At 38.2% G+C, this 15,502-nt stretch overlaps 1 protein-coding gene across 1 annotated transcript in view; it reads left to right on the top strand.

Annotated features, from left to right (window-relative positions):
• Nucleotides 1-15,502, top strand: part of LOC136245214 (hemicentin-1-like) — a 44,904-nt gene that overhangs the window by 9,772 nt on the left and 19,630 nt on the right. Inside the window, exons 2-3 of the mRNA XM_066036711.1 lie at nt 2,956-2,983; nt 3,033-3,329. Of these exons, the coding sequence (XP_065892783.1) occupies nt 2,956-2,983; nt 3,033-3,329 (325 nt within the window). The remainder of the gene's footprint in view (nt 1-2,955; nt 2,984-3,032; nt 3,330-15,502) is intronic.

Genomic DNA, 15,502 nt, shown 5'->3' with positions numbered 1-15,502 from the left:
CACCACAGCTGTCAATTTCTTAATTTAATTAAAGTTTTAGTTTACTACATCCAAATAATAAAGCCCTAGATTTATCAGTAAAAATTCTAGATTGTTCTAGACATTCCATGTGTAAAATGTGTGCTCTATTAGAGTACTACAAAAGCATTAAAACATTTATAATCAGTAAAATAGGCTATACGCTAAACGTATTATATGCACAATCACACACTTGAGGTACTGTAATAGAGCATTTAGCGCATATCAGTAAAGTATAAACCTTTGTGATATCAATGAGATATAGACACCTGTTTTGAGATATGCATATATCTATAATAGAGCATGTAGCAATGCAAATTAATTCACTCAGTGGCTTAGCTACACCCGGGCATTTGCCCAGGCATCTTGTCCGGGCATCAGGAAATCTTCTGGCACTGCAGCCATGCCTAAATTTACAATTAATTATAATTCTGTCCACTACGGCACCATTGACTGTAGTGAACACTTGCAGCAAATTCTTGCATGGAAAATGAGTGCTGCACGTTTAGACTTCTAAGAATAACCCCGTAGATTACGAGTTTCTACATTTAAATCTGAAAAATAGAGATGTGCCCACCCAAAATGAATGGTGCCAATTTGTTGTCACATTGAAGTGATGATAGTTTGGAGTTTGCCTGTACACATACAGACTGCGCGAAGTGGAAATACTCAATATGACTAGCTGTTTGGCTACTTGGTAATGTTGAATAATCAGTGCCCAAATTTATTGTGATGCAGCTACGACAAAGGAATGTCAAGGGAACAACGTGAGAGAACTGCTGTAGTACAATACTTTGTCTGTAGGACCACTCAGCAGTTGGTGGCTGGTTACAAGGAATGGTGCCCCTACTGAGTAGATGAACCTGTGTCATGATGATTTTGTGATCCGCACAAGTAACAAGAAATCAATCAGTTCAGTAGTGTTGTTCATTATGAGTTGAATCATCCTTATATGTGGCACGTGATACTGCCGTCCCACAATCAATCAATACATGCATTGTAGCTAGAGACTAGACTGTAGACTGATCAGCCATTTTATATGCGTACAGATAGAGTTAATAACTGTATATAGCTAGCCATGCCATGCACTTGAAAACAACAATTAAGGAATGCATGTATGAACCCACACATTTTGTTCACTGGACTAGGTGTATGGTAATTAGCTTGCTTGGGCATTATGCTTGGGCTAGATTCGCCCCTGATGTTACTACAAAAATATCACTTAAAATCTGGTTGTTCTGTTTACCTGCAGAAAAGATAAAAGCCAGCTACAAAGCCAGCTGCAGCAGCCTGGCTTTGGTGCTTGCATCTATGCAAACAGAGATCATATCTACTTCAACACAGCAGTGCTTATAGAGGATTCCAAATCAGACTCATTGCTTTATACCTTTCAATTTATTTTGAATTGCTGCCAATATTTTATTGCATGCTACTCCTATAGTAGTAGAGCAGCTAAGCGAAAAAATTGTTCACTTTTTTATAAAAGCACCAAACTTGGCACAGTATTTGCTTAATTCATACTATTTCATATTAGATATGTGCCATTAAAATTACCAATCATGTCATGCTCAAATAACTTGACAAGTAAAACCAGAAATTGTATTATGGAAACCATAAAGAACTTAATAGTAAAAATTTTATACTGAAACTTTGCATCTGTATAGACAAACAAGAGATGGCCATATTTGAGGTGTCCATTCAGGTCATTAGCTTGCAATGTTAAGAAGCATGGAGTTTCAAGATATATGAAGCCATAGATGTACAATACATTAGTTTGTTGGGTTGTGCTTGCACTTTTTAACAGTGAACTATTGGCTCCATTAGAAGTGTTTAAAATAAGCACATTTTGAAAGATTTTTTGATTGCATTTGTAAATTTCATTGTATTTAAGGAAAAACAAAGTACAGTGGACCCTCGGATATCTGAACCCCGACAGCAGGCAATGATAAAAGTGTTCAGATAAGTGAATTGTTTGGATAACTGAAGCCCATACATGTTCTTGACTGTTGGATAATTAGAACAGCCAAAACAATATAATGTTCACAATTTTGTGACAGTTGAGTAAGGCACACTAAATTATTTGAAATACAGTAGACCCTCATGTATCCGACCCTCGTTTATCCATACCCTCATTTATCCAAAATTGGAAATGATCATTCTATTAGAGTGTTTTGAGTACAAGTGTAGGTTCTATTAGAGTATTTCAACAGAGCTCTGTATACAATTAGTATTATCATAATAGATAATGTATACCTTCAGTGTCCGGAGGTGTAATTATTTATGATATTAATTTGCAGAGTTATATCTATATGTGACTGGATTTTGGAAAAACGATCCAAAATTGCACATTAGAAGTTCAAGATAAACGGTTTTAAAGAATTCAAGCCAGCATAATTCTCCAGGGATAGCAAGTACCTCAAAATGGAGGCAGACCACGATTGGAGTCCAGAGACAAGATTACAGGGCTGTGCTGGCTCCTTAGTGGTTGATATGTAGCAAAATCCACAGAAAAACGTCTGGCCAACATTGTCAGGCTGTCCACCAGTAAACCACTGATTCTTGCCAAGCCAGGTCCTTCACAAGGCCTAAAACCACCATTCAAGCTCTACACCCCCCCCCCCCCCCCAGAAAGGACACCTGTTGAAACCAGCTTCGAGTAGTTTGAGTAGTACTGAGTGTCAAAACTAGTAGTACGATAGTGTAGCTATCCACTGGTGGTATTAGTTTGATTTTGCCTGATGTGCGATTTGAATCGGTTTTGTATAATCTGGTCACATATACTATATACATGGAATCCAGCATGACTGAACACTTGATGTTTGAAGTGTCATCAATGATTTGTTTTCAGAAATTATTTTATAGCATAGATTGGTCATAAATATGGTTGTGTTACAAATATTATTGTATTACTATTATGTATGTTATCACCTAATTTAGGTATTAAGTGCAACTCAAGCTCAAGATGGTAAGGTGTTTGTAATGTATTAATCCTCATCAATTAACCCATTTATTAGGTACAGGTGTTGTAAGAATATTCAGTTATACTGGCACTAGTGATGATCTTCAACCTATGGTGGTTAATGAGGGAGATACTGTTGTGTTGGATTGTGAACCGTATGCAGAGTTTGAGGGTTTTGTTAGAAATATACAGTATGTTTGGCAGATTGGTAGTGTTAGAGTGGGAACAATGGCAACATTAACTATTGATAGAGCAGAGATATCCTCGGAACAAACATATCAATGTCTAATACGAGGAGTTATTTCTAAAAATCCAGTGATAAGGAGACGATCTCGTAATCTTATGGTCAGAGGTTTGTTACTATATGTATAGTATCTCTACCACATCATATAATTACTGTGTGCTCATTTTGTTGCACAGTTAAATTGTTATCTGAATTTCCATACAAAAGTACCACTAGTTTCGTTTAAATATATGTAGTACATTGAACAGAACAACAGGAATTTAAATCATCACTACTTCATTCCAAATGACTTTGCAACTTGTCACCTTTACACTTGAAATTTGCATGCTTGCAATAGAACAAGCAGAAGGAAAAATTAGGAGATTCAAGTTGGATTAGGGATCAAAGAAAGTGAAAGCAAGGGAATAGCTATTGAAACAATGAAGGTTGTCTATACCTGCAGGTATACTAGTGGACATTTAATCCTCAATTCAGTCAATAATCATGACTGAATTGGGGAATAAATGTGATCTAAACCAAAATAGCCAAGCTGTAAAAAAAGAGTGTGGCCCCCAAAAAGGCCAGGATGAAAAAAGATGTGAAATCCAAGGTGGCGGCCAAGAAATGGCTGTGATGGTAGGGTAATGGCAAAAATTTTAATTACGACAATTCAGGTGAATTTGCGTTGCCTCCTCCACTATTCGGCACCAAATTCACCTGAATTGTCGTAATTAAAATTTTTGCCATTAACCTACTATCACAGCCATTTCTTGGCCGCCACCTCGGATTTCACATCTTTTTTCATCCTGGCCTTCTTGGGGCTGCCCTCTTTTTTTTACAGTTTGGCTGTTTTGGTTTAGATATCACTTCTTTTGTATTGCAAGCCACAAAGCTGCCCATTAACTGGCTTTGGTGCTTACTTTTAATTTGTTTTTTTCTTTTCTGCAGGAATTGTGGAACAAAGGGAGAAACATTTTGTACAGCTTTTTGTCTGATTAAAAATATTTGTATATTTAACAATGAATGATCAAGACACACGGTAGTGTGTTGTGCGGCCCAAGAAGCCGGCGTGCCACACTGTGAGTATATTAACAGGAAGAAAGTAAACACGATTTTCACACCTTTGTAGCTCCGTGATTCCTTATCCGATTGACACCAAAGTTGCTACAGAAGTGCTGGCTAGGTAGGGGAGTCCACATTCCAAATGTGAAGAAAATAGCTCCAGCCATTTCCGAGTTACGAGCGGCCAAAGTTAGGTTTTTTGTTTTTGTTTTTTTCTTCTACTTCTATTCGCACGCTTCGCACAATCCACCATAAAACACGAATTCGTACTCCAATTGGGATGAAATTTCGCACACTTAAAGGGCTCATTAAGGCGAATCTCAGTACCAACCTTGGTAGGAATCCGATGAACATTCACGCAGTTGTGACCGATTATTTGCGTAAAATAAGGTCGAAGGTCTGTCATGCCCACAGGGTAAACCGCTTGAAGGAATGAGCTGAAAATTGCTATGTAGATGGAGTAACTATTGTAGGAGTGCCTTTTTGTGGTTTGAAAGGAATCCAGTTAAAGGCCATCGAGATATGACACAAAACCCAACTGTGTCACAATTATGCAATCGATTTTTATGAATAAAAAAACTGCCCACAGTTAGAATTGCCCCTTTATCATCCGCCCATAGTTAGTAGTAGACCTTTAGTACTTTCCGGACTAGATCCATCTGTTGACGAACTGACTTCTGACTTTAATGCTACACACTATCCCAATGATTACCATCCATTCATCTCTTCATTTAATCCACTAGTACCTACCAGTTCCCCCTTTACCCTGTATTCCTCCTTCCCCACTATGCCCAGCATCTCCCTTCCAACTTGACTGTATAATTAGTATAATTATTGTTTTAGCTCACATGTGTATGTTGTAATTAATTCATTTATTATAAAAAAAACAAAAAAAACTATTAGTTTTCACGTCTGCCACACAAATCGCTTAGAGCAATGAGCTGAAAATTGGTGTGTAGCTGGAATAATTATAGAAATTTCTTGCAGTAGTACAGAAGAATCGGATTACAAGCCACTGAGTTATGATTTAAAAGCCAACTACGTGTACCATATGCGAGATCGAGATACTCTAATAGAACAGTCACCCTAATAGAGCATTCAGCTACGTTTATAACTTACTCCATTATAGAATTATATTACATTGCAAGTTATTCTGTAGGGAGTTCAGCTACAAAAAGTTAATCCTATAGACAATTCAGCTACAAGCAAGTCACCCTGTAGAGAGTTCAGCTACAAATATGTTGCTGTAGAGATTCAGAATATTATAAGTCACACACTGAAGAGAATTCAGCTATAAACAAGTCATCCTGTAGAGAGTTCAGCTACAACAAGTCACTCTGTAGAGAATTCAGCTACAAACAAGTCACTGTGTAGAGGGTTCAGCTACAAAAATGCTATCCAGTAGAGAGTTCATCTAGATCAGCTGCAAACAAGTTACTTTATACAATGTTCAGCTACAAGTAAGCCACTCTGTAGAGAGTTCAGCTACAAACAAGTCACTCTGTAGTACAAACAAGTCACCGTGTAGCTGGAGAGTTCAGCAACCGATCAAAAAAGCAACTCTGTAAAGAGTTCAGCTATACAAACATGTTATAACTCTATAGAGAAAGTTATAACTCTATAGAAAGATCAGCTAGAAACAAGTCATCCAGTATAGAGATCAGCTACAAGACATCACCTTATAGACAGGTCAATTACAAAGAAACTACCATGTAGAAATTTCAGCTGCAAACAAATCACCCTGTAGAGAGTTCAGCTAGAAAAAGTCATCCTGTAGAGAGATCAGCTAGAAGGATCACCTTGTAGAGAGTTCAACTACAAACAAATCACCCTGCAGTAGTTCAGCTATGAACAGATCACCCTGTAGAGAGATCAGCTAGAAGAAATCACCTTGTAGAGAGTTCAGCTACAAAGAAACCACCATGTAGAGAGTTTAGCTGCAAACATATCATCTGTAGAGAGTTTAGCCAGAAACAAGTTCACCTTGTAGAGAGAAGTCACCCCGTAGAGAGATCAGCTACAAAGAAACCATCCTGTAGAGAGTTCATTTACAAACAGATAACCCTATAGAGAGCTCAGCTACAAACAAGTCACCATGTAGAGAGATCAGCTAGAAACAAATCATCCAGAGATCAGCTAGAAACAAGTCACCCTGTAGAGAGAGATCAGCTAGAAACATGTCACCCTGTAGAGAGATCAGCTACAAAGAAACCATCTTGTAGAGAGTTCAATTACAAAAGATAGCCCTATAGAGAGTTCAGCTAGAAACAAGTCACCATGTAGAGAGATCATCTAGAAACAAGTCATCCAGAGATCAGCTAGAAACAAATCATCCAGAGATCAGCTAGAAACAAGTCACCCTGTAGAGAGAGATCAGCTAGAAACATGTCACCCTGTAGAGAGATCAGCTACAAAGAAACCATCTTGTAGAGAGTTCAATTACAAACAGATAACCCTATAGAGAGTTCAGCTAGAAACAAGTCACCATGTAGAGAGATCATCTAGAAACAAGCCATCCAGAGATCAGCTAGAAACAAGTCACCCTGTAGAGAGATCAGCTACAAAGAAACCATCCTGTAGAGAGTTCAGCTACAATCAAATTGCAATATAGAGAGATCAGCTAGAAACAAATCATCTTATAGACAGTCCAGTTGCAAACAAATCACCCTGTAGAAAGTTCAGCCACCCTGTAGAGAGTTCAGCTAAAGCAAGTCACCTTGTAGAGAATTCAGCTACAAAGAAACCACCATAGCTGCAAACAAATCACCCTGTAGAGAGTTCAGCTAGAAACAAATCATCCTGTAGAAGGTTTAGCTAGAAACAAATCACCCTGACAAAGAGTTCAGCTACAAACAATGAGAGTTTCAGCTACAGTTCAGTTATGTAAGAAGTCACCTTATTAACTACAGTTTGTGATAATCATCGTTCAATGTTAAATATACAAATATTTCATCAGACAAAAGCTATACACACAATTACTTCCTTTGTTCCACAATTCCTGCAGTAAAGAAAAAAAAACAAGTTAAAAGGAAGCATCATAGCCATATGACCAGCTTTGTGGCTTGCAATATAAAAAGAAAGGCCAAGATGAAAAAAGATGTGAAATCCAGGTGGCGGTCAAGAAATAGCTGTGATGGTAGGTTAATGGCAAAAATTTTAATTACGACAATTAAGGTGAATTTGGTGCCGAATCCTAGTGGAGGAGGCAATGCAAATTCACCTGAATTGTCGTAATTAAAATTTTTGCCATTAACCTACCATCACAGCCATTTCTTGGCCGCCACCTTGGATTTCACATCTTTTTTCACCTTGGCCTTTTTGGGGGCCACACTCTTTTTTTATAGTTTGGCTGTTTTGTTTTAGATAATCATATACTGTAGGTCATAAGGTGACGTCTTATACATAACTGAACTGTGGCTGAAATCCTCAGTGTTTGTAGCTGAACTCTTTTCAGATTGACTTGTTTCTAGCTAAACTCACTACATGGTGATTTGTTTCCAACACACTTCTACAGGGTGATTTGTTTGTAGCTGATCCCTATAGGGTAACTTGTATTTAGCTGATCTCTCTACAGGGTGGTCTGCTTGTAGCTGAACTCTCTACAGGGTGATTTGTTTGCAGCTGAACTCTCTACATGATGGTTTGTTTGTAGCTGAACTCTCTACAAGGTAACTTCTTCTAGCTGATCTCTCTACAGGGTGACTTGTTTGTAGCTGAACTATCTGCAGGATGGTTTCTTTGTAGCTGATCTCTCTACAAGGTGACTTCTTCTTCTAGCTAATTTCTCTACAGAGTGAATCGTACTCTCTACACAAACAGATAACCCTATGGAGAGTTCAGCTAAAAACAATTCACCCTGTAGAGAGATCTGCTAGAAGAAGTTACCTTGTAGAGAGTTCAGCTACAAAGAACCACCATGTAGAGAGTTCAGTTGCAAACAAATCAGCCTATAGAAAGTTCAGCTACAAACAGATCACCCTGTATAGAGGTCAGCTAGAAGGATCATCCTGCAGATAGTTCAGCTACAAACAACTCACCCTGTAGAGAGATCAGCTATGAGCATATCACCCTAATTGAACTCTCTATAGGATGGTTTCTTTGTAGCCTATCTCTTTATGGGTGACTTGCTTCTATCTGATCTCTACAGGGTGACCTGTTTCTGGCCGAACACTGTGCAAGTGATTTATTTGCAGCTGAACTCTCTACATGGTGGTTTCTTTGTAGCTGAACTCTCTATAAGGTAGCTTCTTCTAGCTGATCTCTCTACAGGATGACTTGTTTCTAGCTGAACTCTCTACAGGGTGATCCTTTTGTAGCTGAACTCACTACAGGGTGATTTGTTTGCAGCTGAACTTTCTACATGATGGTTTGTTGTAGCTGAACTCTCTACAAGGTAATTTCTTCTAGCTGATCTCTCTACAAGGTGGCTGAACTCTCTACAGGGTGATTTGTTTGTAGCTAAACTCTCTACAATTTGATTTGTTTGCAGCTGAACTCTCTACATGGTGGTTTCTTTGTAGCTGAACTCTCTACAAGGTAGCTTCTTCTAGCTGATCTCTCTACAGGATGACTTGAACTCTCTACAGGGTGATTTTTTCATAGTTGAACTCACTACAGGGTGATTTGTTTGCAGCTGAACTCTCTACATGATGGTTTGTTTGTAGCTGAACTCTCTACAAGGTAACTTCTTCTACTTGATTTCTCTACAGGGTGATTTGTTTGTAGCTGAACTATCTGCAGGGTGATTTGTTTGTACCTGAACTCTCTACAAGGTGATGTCTTCTAGTTGATCTCTCTACTGGATGACCTGTTTCTAGCTGAATTCTCTACAGTGTGATAGGCCTGCGCCTATTATGCCGGAATAATCTTGAGAATAATCGGTCACCAATTTCGTGAGAATAATTCCAGAATTATAGGATGGTTACAAGCATAATTTTAGAATAATCGGACGACCACGGGAATAATCAGTGGAATTAGGGGGCGTGTCTCTTCTTGATTACCTCGAAGAAAGAGTTAAGCTACTACAAATGATATAAAGCTGACAGGAGTGCTGGCTGAAAGGAGCTGAAAAGCCTCTAAAAGATCGATATACTCTAATAGAACGCTCAAATACTCTAATAGAGCAGTCAGATCGTTTCATGTTAACAATCTGCAGCCAGCATCAGGGATTTAACTGCATAATTCTGAAACTTGTACATCTTCTACCAGTGTATCTTCTTCAAGTCTTTGAGTATTATTATCTACCTAACTTAGTTACAGCATCAAGACACACGGTAGTGTGTCGTGCGGCCCAAGAAGCCGGCGCGTAACACCCGTGAGTATATTGACAGGAAGAAAGAAAACGCAATTTTCGCACCTCCGTAGCTCTGTGCTTCCTTGATGAAACAAGACGATTTTTGCTGTGGACATGCCCCCCAACTGCAGCACTCTACATTCCAAATTTGAGCGAAATCGCTTCCCGCTTTCCCAAGATATGCGACTTCAAAAATTGGCTCAGATTCTTCGTTTTTTTTCTTCTTATTTTTCTTTTTCTTGTCGCACACTTACAAAAACTGCTATAAAACTCAAACGTCATATCCGATTGCCTTGAAATTTGGCACACAGAAGGGGGATATAAAGGCGCATCTCGGTACCAACTTTGGCTGGAATACGATAAACAGGCAAAGAGTTATGAGCGATTATTCACGAAAAATAACACCAATATGTTGTCACGCCTACAGGGTAAACCGCGTATGGGAAGAAACTGAAAATCGGTGGGTGAATAGGTTAACTATTGAACCTCAAACCTTTTGTGGTTTGAAAGAAATCGAGTTAAAAAACAGGAAGATACAACGAAAAAACCAACAGTGTGTAACGATTACGCAATCGAGATTAGCTAATAAAAAAACGACTGCTTGCCACGCCTACCAGATAAACCGCTTGGGGTAATGCTTTGAAAATCGTTATACAGATGGAGTAATCATCGTAGAAAGGCTCATCAATGGCGTAGAAGAATCAGACTTAAAGCCACAGAGTTATAACACGAAATCCAACTTGGTGTAGCAAGTGCGAGATCGAGATACTCTAATAGAGCAGTCATCCTAATAGAGCAGTCACCCTGAAGAGAATTCAAGAGATCAGCTAGAAATAAGAAACCTGTATAGAGATCAGCTACACACAAGTCACCCTGTAGAGAGATCAGCTAGAAGAAGTTACCTTGTAGGGAGTTCATGCAACTATGGGAAGAGATAGTTCAGCTAGAAAAAATCACCTTGTAGAGTTCAGCTACAAAGAAACCACCATGTAGAGAGTTCAGCTACAAACAAATCGCCCTGTGGAGAGATCAATAGAAGAAGTTACCTTGCAGAGAGTTCAGCTACAAAGAAACCATAATGTAGAGTGTTCAGCTACAAACAAATCTCCCTGTAGAGAGATTAGCTAGAAGAAGTTACCTTGTAGAGAGTTCAGCTACAAAGAAACCATCATTTAGGGAGTTCAGCTACAAACAAATCTCCCTGTAGAGAGATCAGCTAGAAGAAGTTACCTTGTAGAGAGTTCAGCTTCAAACAAATCACCCTGTAGAAAGATCAGCTAGAAGAGGTCACCTTGTAGAGAGTTCAGTTACAAAGAAACCACCATGTAGAGAGCTCAGCTACAAACTAGTGACCTTGTAGAGACATCAGCTAGAAGAAGTTACCTTGTAGAGAGTTCAGCTACAAAGAAACCATTCTTTAAAGAGCTCAGCTGCAAACAAATAACCTGTACAGAATTCAGATACAAATAAATCACCCTGTAGAAAGATGAGCTAGAAAAAGTTACCTTGTAGAGAGTTAAGTTACAAAGAAACCACCATGTAGAGAATTCAGCTACAAACTAGTGACCCTGTAAAGACATCAGCTAGAAGAAGTTACCTTGAGAGAGTTCAGCTACAAAGAAACCATTATTTAAAGAGCTCAGCTGCAAACAAATCACCTATACAGAATTCAGCTACAAACAAATCACCATGTAGAGAGATCAGCTAGAAGAAGTTATCTTGTAGATAGTTCAGCTACAAAGAAACCATTATTTAAAGAGCTTAGCTGCAAACAAATCACCTATACAGAATTCAGCTACAAACAAATCACCATGTAGAGAGATCAGCTAGAAGAAGTTAACTTGTAGAGAGTTCAGCTACAAAGAAACCATCATTTAGAGAGTTCAGCTTCAAACAAATCACCTGTAGAGAGTTCAGCTACAAACAAATCTCCCTGTAGAAAGATCAGCTAGAAGAAGTTACCTTGTAGAGAGTTCAGCTATAAACAAATCACCCTGTAGAAAGATCAGCTAGAAGAAGTCACCTTGTAGAAAGTTCAGTTACAAAGAAACCACCATGTAGAGAGTTCAGCTACAAACTAGTCACCTTGTAGAGACATCAGCTAGAAAAGTTACCTTGTAGAGAGTTCAGCTACAAAGAAACCATTCTGTTTAGAGCTCAGCTGCAAACAAATCACCTGTACAGAATTCAGTTACAAACAAATCACCCTGTAGAGAGGTCAGCTAGAAGAAATTACCTTGTACATAGTTCAGCTACAAAGAAACCACCAAGTAGAGAGTTCAGCTTCAAACAAATCACCTGTAGAGATTTCAGCTACAAACAAATCTCCCTGTAGAGAGATCAGCTAGAAGAAGTTACCTTGTGGAGAGTTCAGCTACAAACAAATCACCCTGTAGAAAGATCAGCTAGAAGAAGTCACCTTGTAGAAAGTTCAGTTACAAAGAAACCACCATGTAGAGAGTTCAGCTACAAACTAGTCACCTTGTAGAGACATCAGCTAGAAAATTTATCTTGTAGAGAGTTCAGCTACAAAGAAACCATTCTGTAAAGAGCTCAGCTACAAACAAATCACCTGTACAGAATTCAGCTACAAACAAATCACCCTGTAGAGAGATCAGCTAGAAGAAATTACCTTGTAGATAGTTCAGCTACAAACAAATCACCCTGTAGAAAGATCAGTTAGAAGAAGTTACTTTGTAGAGAGTTCAGCTACAAAGAAACCATTTTGTAAAGAGCTCAGCTGCAAACAAATCACCTGTACAGAATTCAGCTACAAACAAATCACCCTGTAGAGAGATCAGCTAGAAGAAATTACCTTGTAGATAGTTCAGCTACAAACAAATCACCCTGTAGAAAGATCAGTTAGAAGAAGTTACTTTGTAGAGAGTTCAGCTACAAAGAAACCATTTTGTAAAGAGCTCAGCTGCAAACAAATCACCTGTACAGAATTCAGCTACGAACAAATCACCCTGTAGAGAGATCAGCTAGAAGAAGTTGCCATGTAGATAGTTCAGCTACAAACAAATCTCCCTGTAGAGAGATCAGCTAGAAGAAATTACCTTGTAGAGAGTTCAGCTACAAAGAAACCATCATGTAGAGAGTTCATCTGCAAAGAAATCACCACTGCCCAAATTTCAAGGCAATAGCTCTTTCCAATCTGAAGTTATCAATTGTCAAAGTTGGCAAATTGGATGTGTGTGGAAGGCCCCTTTTCGCAAATCCGGTCACATACGTATTATATATATATATATAATTTGTACATTTACTGATAAAATATTTAAAGTACATCTACTTCATCTTTTCTTCTTCCTGTAGTAAAGAAAAAAAACATAGGTTAAAAAAGTCCCAAAGCTGGCCTATGGGCCGGCTTTGGGGTATACAAATACAAAAAGAAATGAAATCTAATCCAAAACAGCCAAGCTGTAAAAAAGTGTGCGGCCCTCAGAAAGGCTATGGTGAAAAAAGATGTGAAATCCAAGGTGGCGGCCAAGAAATTGCTGTGATGGTAGGTTAATGGTAAAAATTTTAATAATGACAATTCAGGTAAATTTTGTGAAGCGGCACAAAAATTCACCTGAATTGTAGTTATTAAAATTTTTACCATTAACCTACCATCACAGCAATTTCTTGGCCGCCACCTTGGATTTCACATCTTTTTTAACCATAGCCTTTCTGAGGGCCGCATACTTTTTTACAGCTTGGCTGTTTTGGATTAGATATTATTATTATAATACACTAATTAAATACACTTGAATTATCACTGTAGATAACTATCCTAAGTCTGCTGTAACTATTATGGATAGAAAAATGATGTGTAAGGTGGATTGCTTCATATATGGCTATTAATAATTCGGACAAAACTACTTATAGCAGCATCTTGAAAACTAAACGACTAGCCACAGATATATATTATACTGAATGAGAATAATTATGGAATAATAGGCTGGATACAAGAATAACAAAAAGAATAATAGGAGAGTTTTTTGGGAAATTCTGGAAAGAATAATAGGTAAAATTTTGAGCATAATAGGCTCAGGCCTACAGTATGATCTGTTAAGTTTGCAGCTGAGCTCTCTCTTGTTTCTACCTGATCTCTCTATAGAGTTATATCTTGTTTGTATAGCTGAACTCTGTACAGGGTGGTTTTTTGATTGGTTGCTGAACTCTCTACACGGTGACTTGTTTGTACTACAGAGTGACTTGTTTGTAGCTGAACTCTCTACAGAGTGACTTACTTGTAGCTGAATATTGTTAAAGTAACTTGTTTGTAGCTGATCTCTATAGGTTAGCTAACTTGTTTATATAGATGAACTCTCTACTGGGTAGTTTTTGTTTGTAGCTGAACTCTCTACGCAGTGACTTGTTGTAGCTGAACTCTCTACAGGGTGACTTGTTTATAGCTGAACTCTCTTCAGTGTGACTTATATTGTTCTGAATCTCTACAGTGATATATTTGTAGCTGAATTCTCTACAGGGTAACTTGCTTGTAACTAAATTGTCTATAAGATTAACTGTTTGTAGCTGAACTCCCTATAGAATAACTTGCAATACAGTATAATTCTATAATGGAGTAAATCATAAATATAGCTGAATGCTCTATTAGGGTGACTGTTCTATTAGAGTATCTCGGTCATGCATTTGCTACACGTAGTTGGCTTTCGAATCATAACTCAGTGGTGTGTAATTCGATTCTTCTGTACTACTGCAAGGACTTTCTATAATTATTATTCCAGCTACACACCGATTTTCAGCTCATTGCTCTAAGCGGTTTGCGTGGTAAGCGTGAAAACTAATAGTTTTGTCATTAATAAAAATCGATTGCGTAATTGTGACACAGGCTGGGTATCTCGATGGTCTTTATCTTGATTCTTTTCAAATCACAAAAAGGCACTCCTATGATAGTTACTCCATCTATAGCATGTTCATGTTGAGCTGATCCTCAAAAACATTTAATAACTAATGGATGCAATTACACGTGATCTTGAAATTTGGCTCATTTGTAGTACTGCTTTACTCACTAAAAATATTTCAGAATCTTTTTGTTCAAATGTTTGACATAATATTTACGGCCAATCAAAATTTTCACAATACATTTTCTGTGGGGAAGCCATATGAGTACAGTGTCCATTACAGCCCTTTCCCGGACTTGTAATGGAGCCAAACCATACATGTCTGTTGTTGACACCTTTGCTGTTACCAATAATCATCTGGTTGGCAGAAAAATGTTAACTCTTTTGAGAAAAAATCCACTTTTAATTTTTAGCTGTTTTTCAGGATTCAGCTCAATGTGAACATACTATACATAGCAATTTTCAGCTCATTCCTTCAAGGGGTTCACCCTGTGGGCATGATAGACCTTTGACCTTATTTTATGCAAATAATCGGTCATAACTCCGCGAATGTTCATCGGATTCCTACCAAAGGTGGTACTGAGATTCGCCTTAATGAGCCCTTTAAGTATACCAAATTTCAGCCTGATTAGAGTATGCATTCGTGTTTTATAGTGGATTTTGCAAAGTGTGCGAAAAGAATAAGTAGAAGAAAAAAACGAAGAAAAAAACCAAAACTTTGGCTGCTCGTATCTTGGAAATGGCTGGAGCAATTTTTTTCAAATTTGGAATGTGGACTCCCTACCTAGTCGGCACTTCTGTAGCAAATTTGATTTCAATCGGATAAGGGATCACGGAGCTACAAAAGTGTGAAAATCATGTTTATTTTCTTCCGGTTAATATGTGACCGGATTTCACTTAACAAGGCTTCCACACACACAAAATCAAACTTACGTTTTTACCAGAAATGGATTGCTGGCCTAATACACTATCATATTCCACACTGTACTTCCTTCAGGACTGGCAAGTCTGGTTTCTGTGGCAGCTTTCTTCCGACCCTGTCAAAGCCACGAGTGGGAGATTGGTGCCATTGAATGGCCATGGCTTTGTGATAATGG

Source organism: Dysidea avara, chromosome 15 (assembly GCF_963678975.1).
Source record: "Dysidea avara chromosome 15, odDysAvar1.4, whole genome shotgun sequence".
In the NCBI taxonomy this organism is placed as follows: Eukaryota; Metazoa; Porifera; class Demospongiae; order Dictyoceratida; family Dysideidae; genus Dysidea; species Dysidea avara.
Note: the sequence above shows the minus strand (reverse complement) of the source record. Positions and strands in the feature narration are given on the sequence as shown.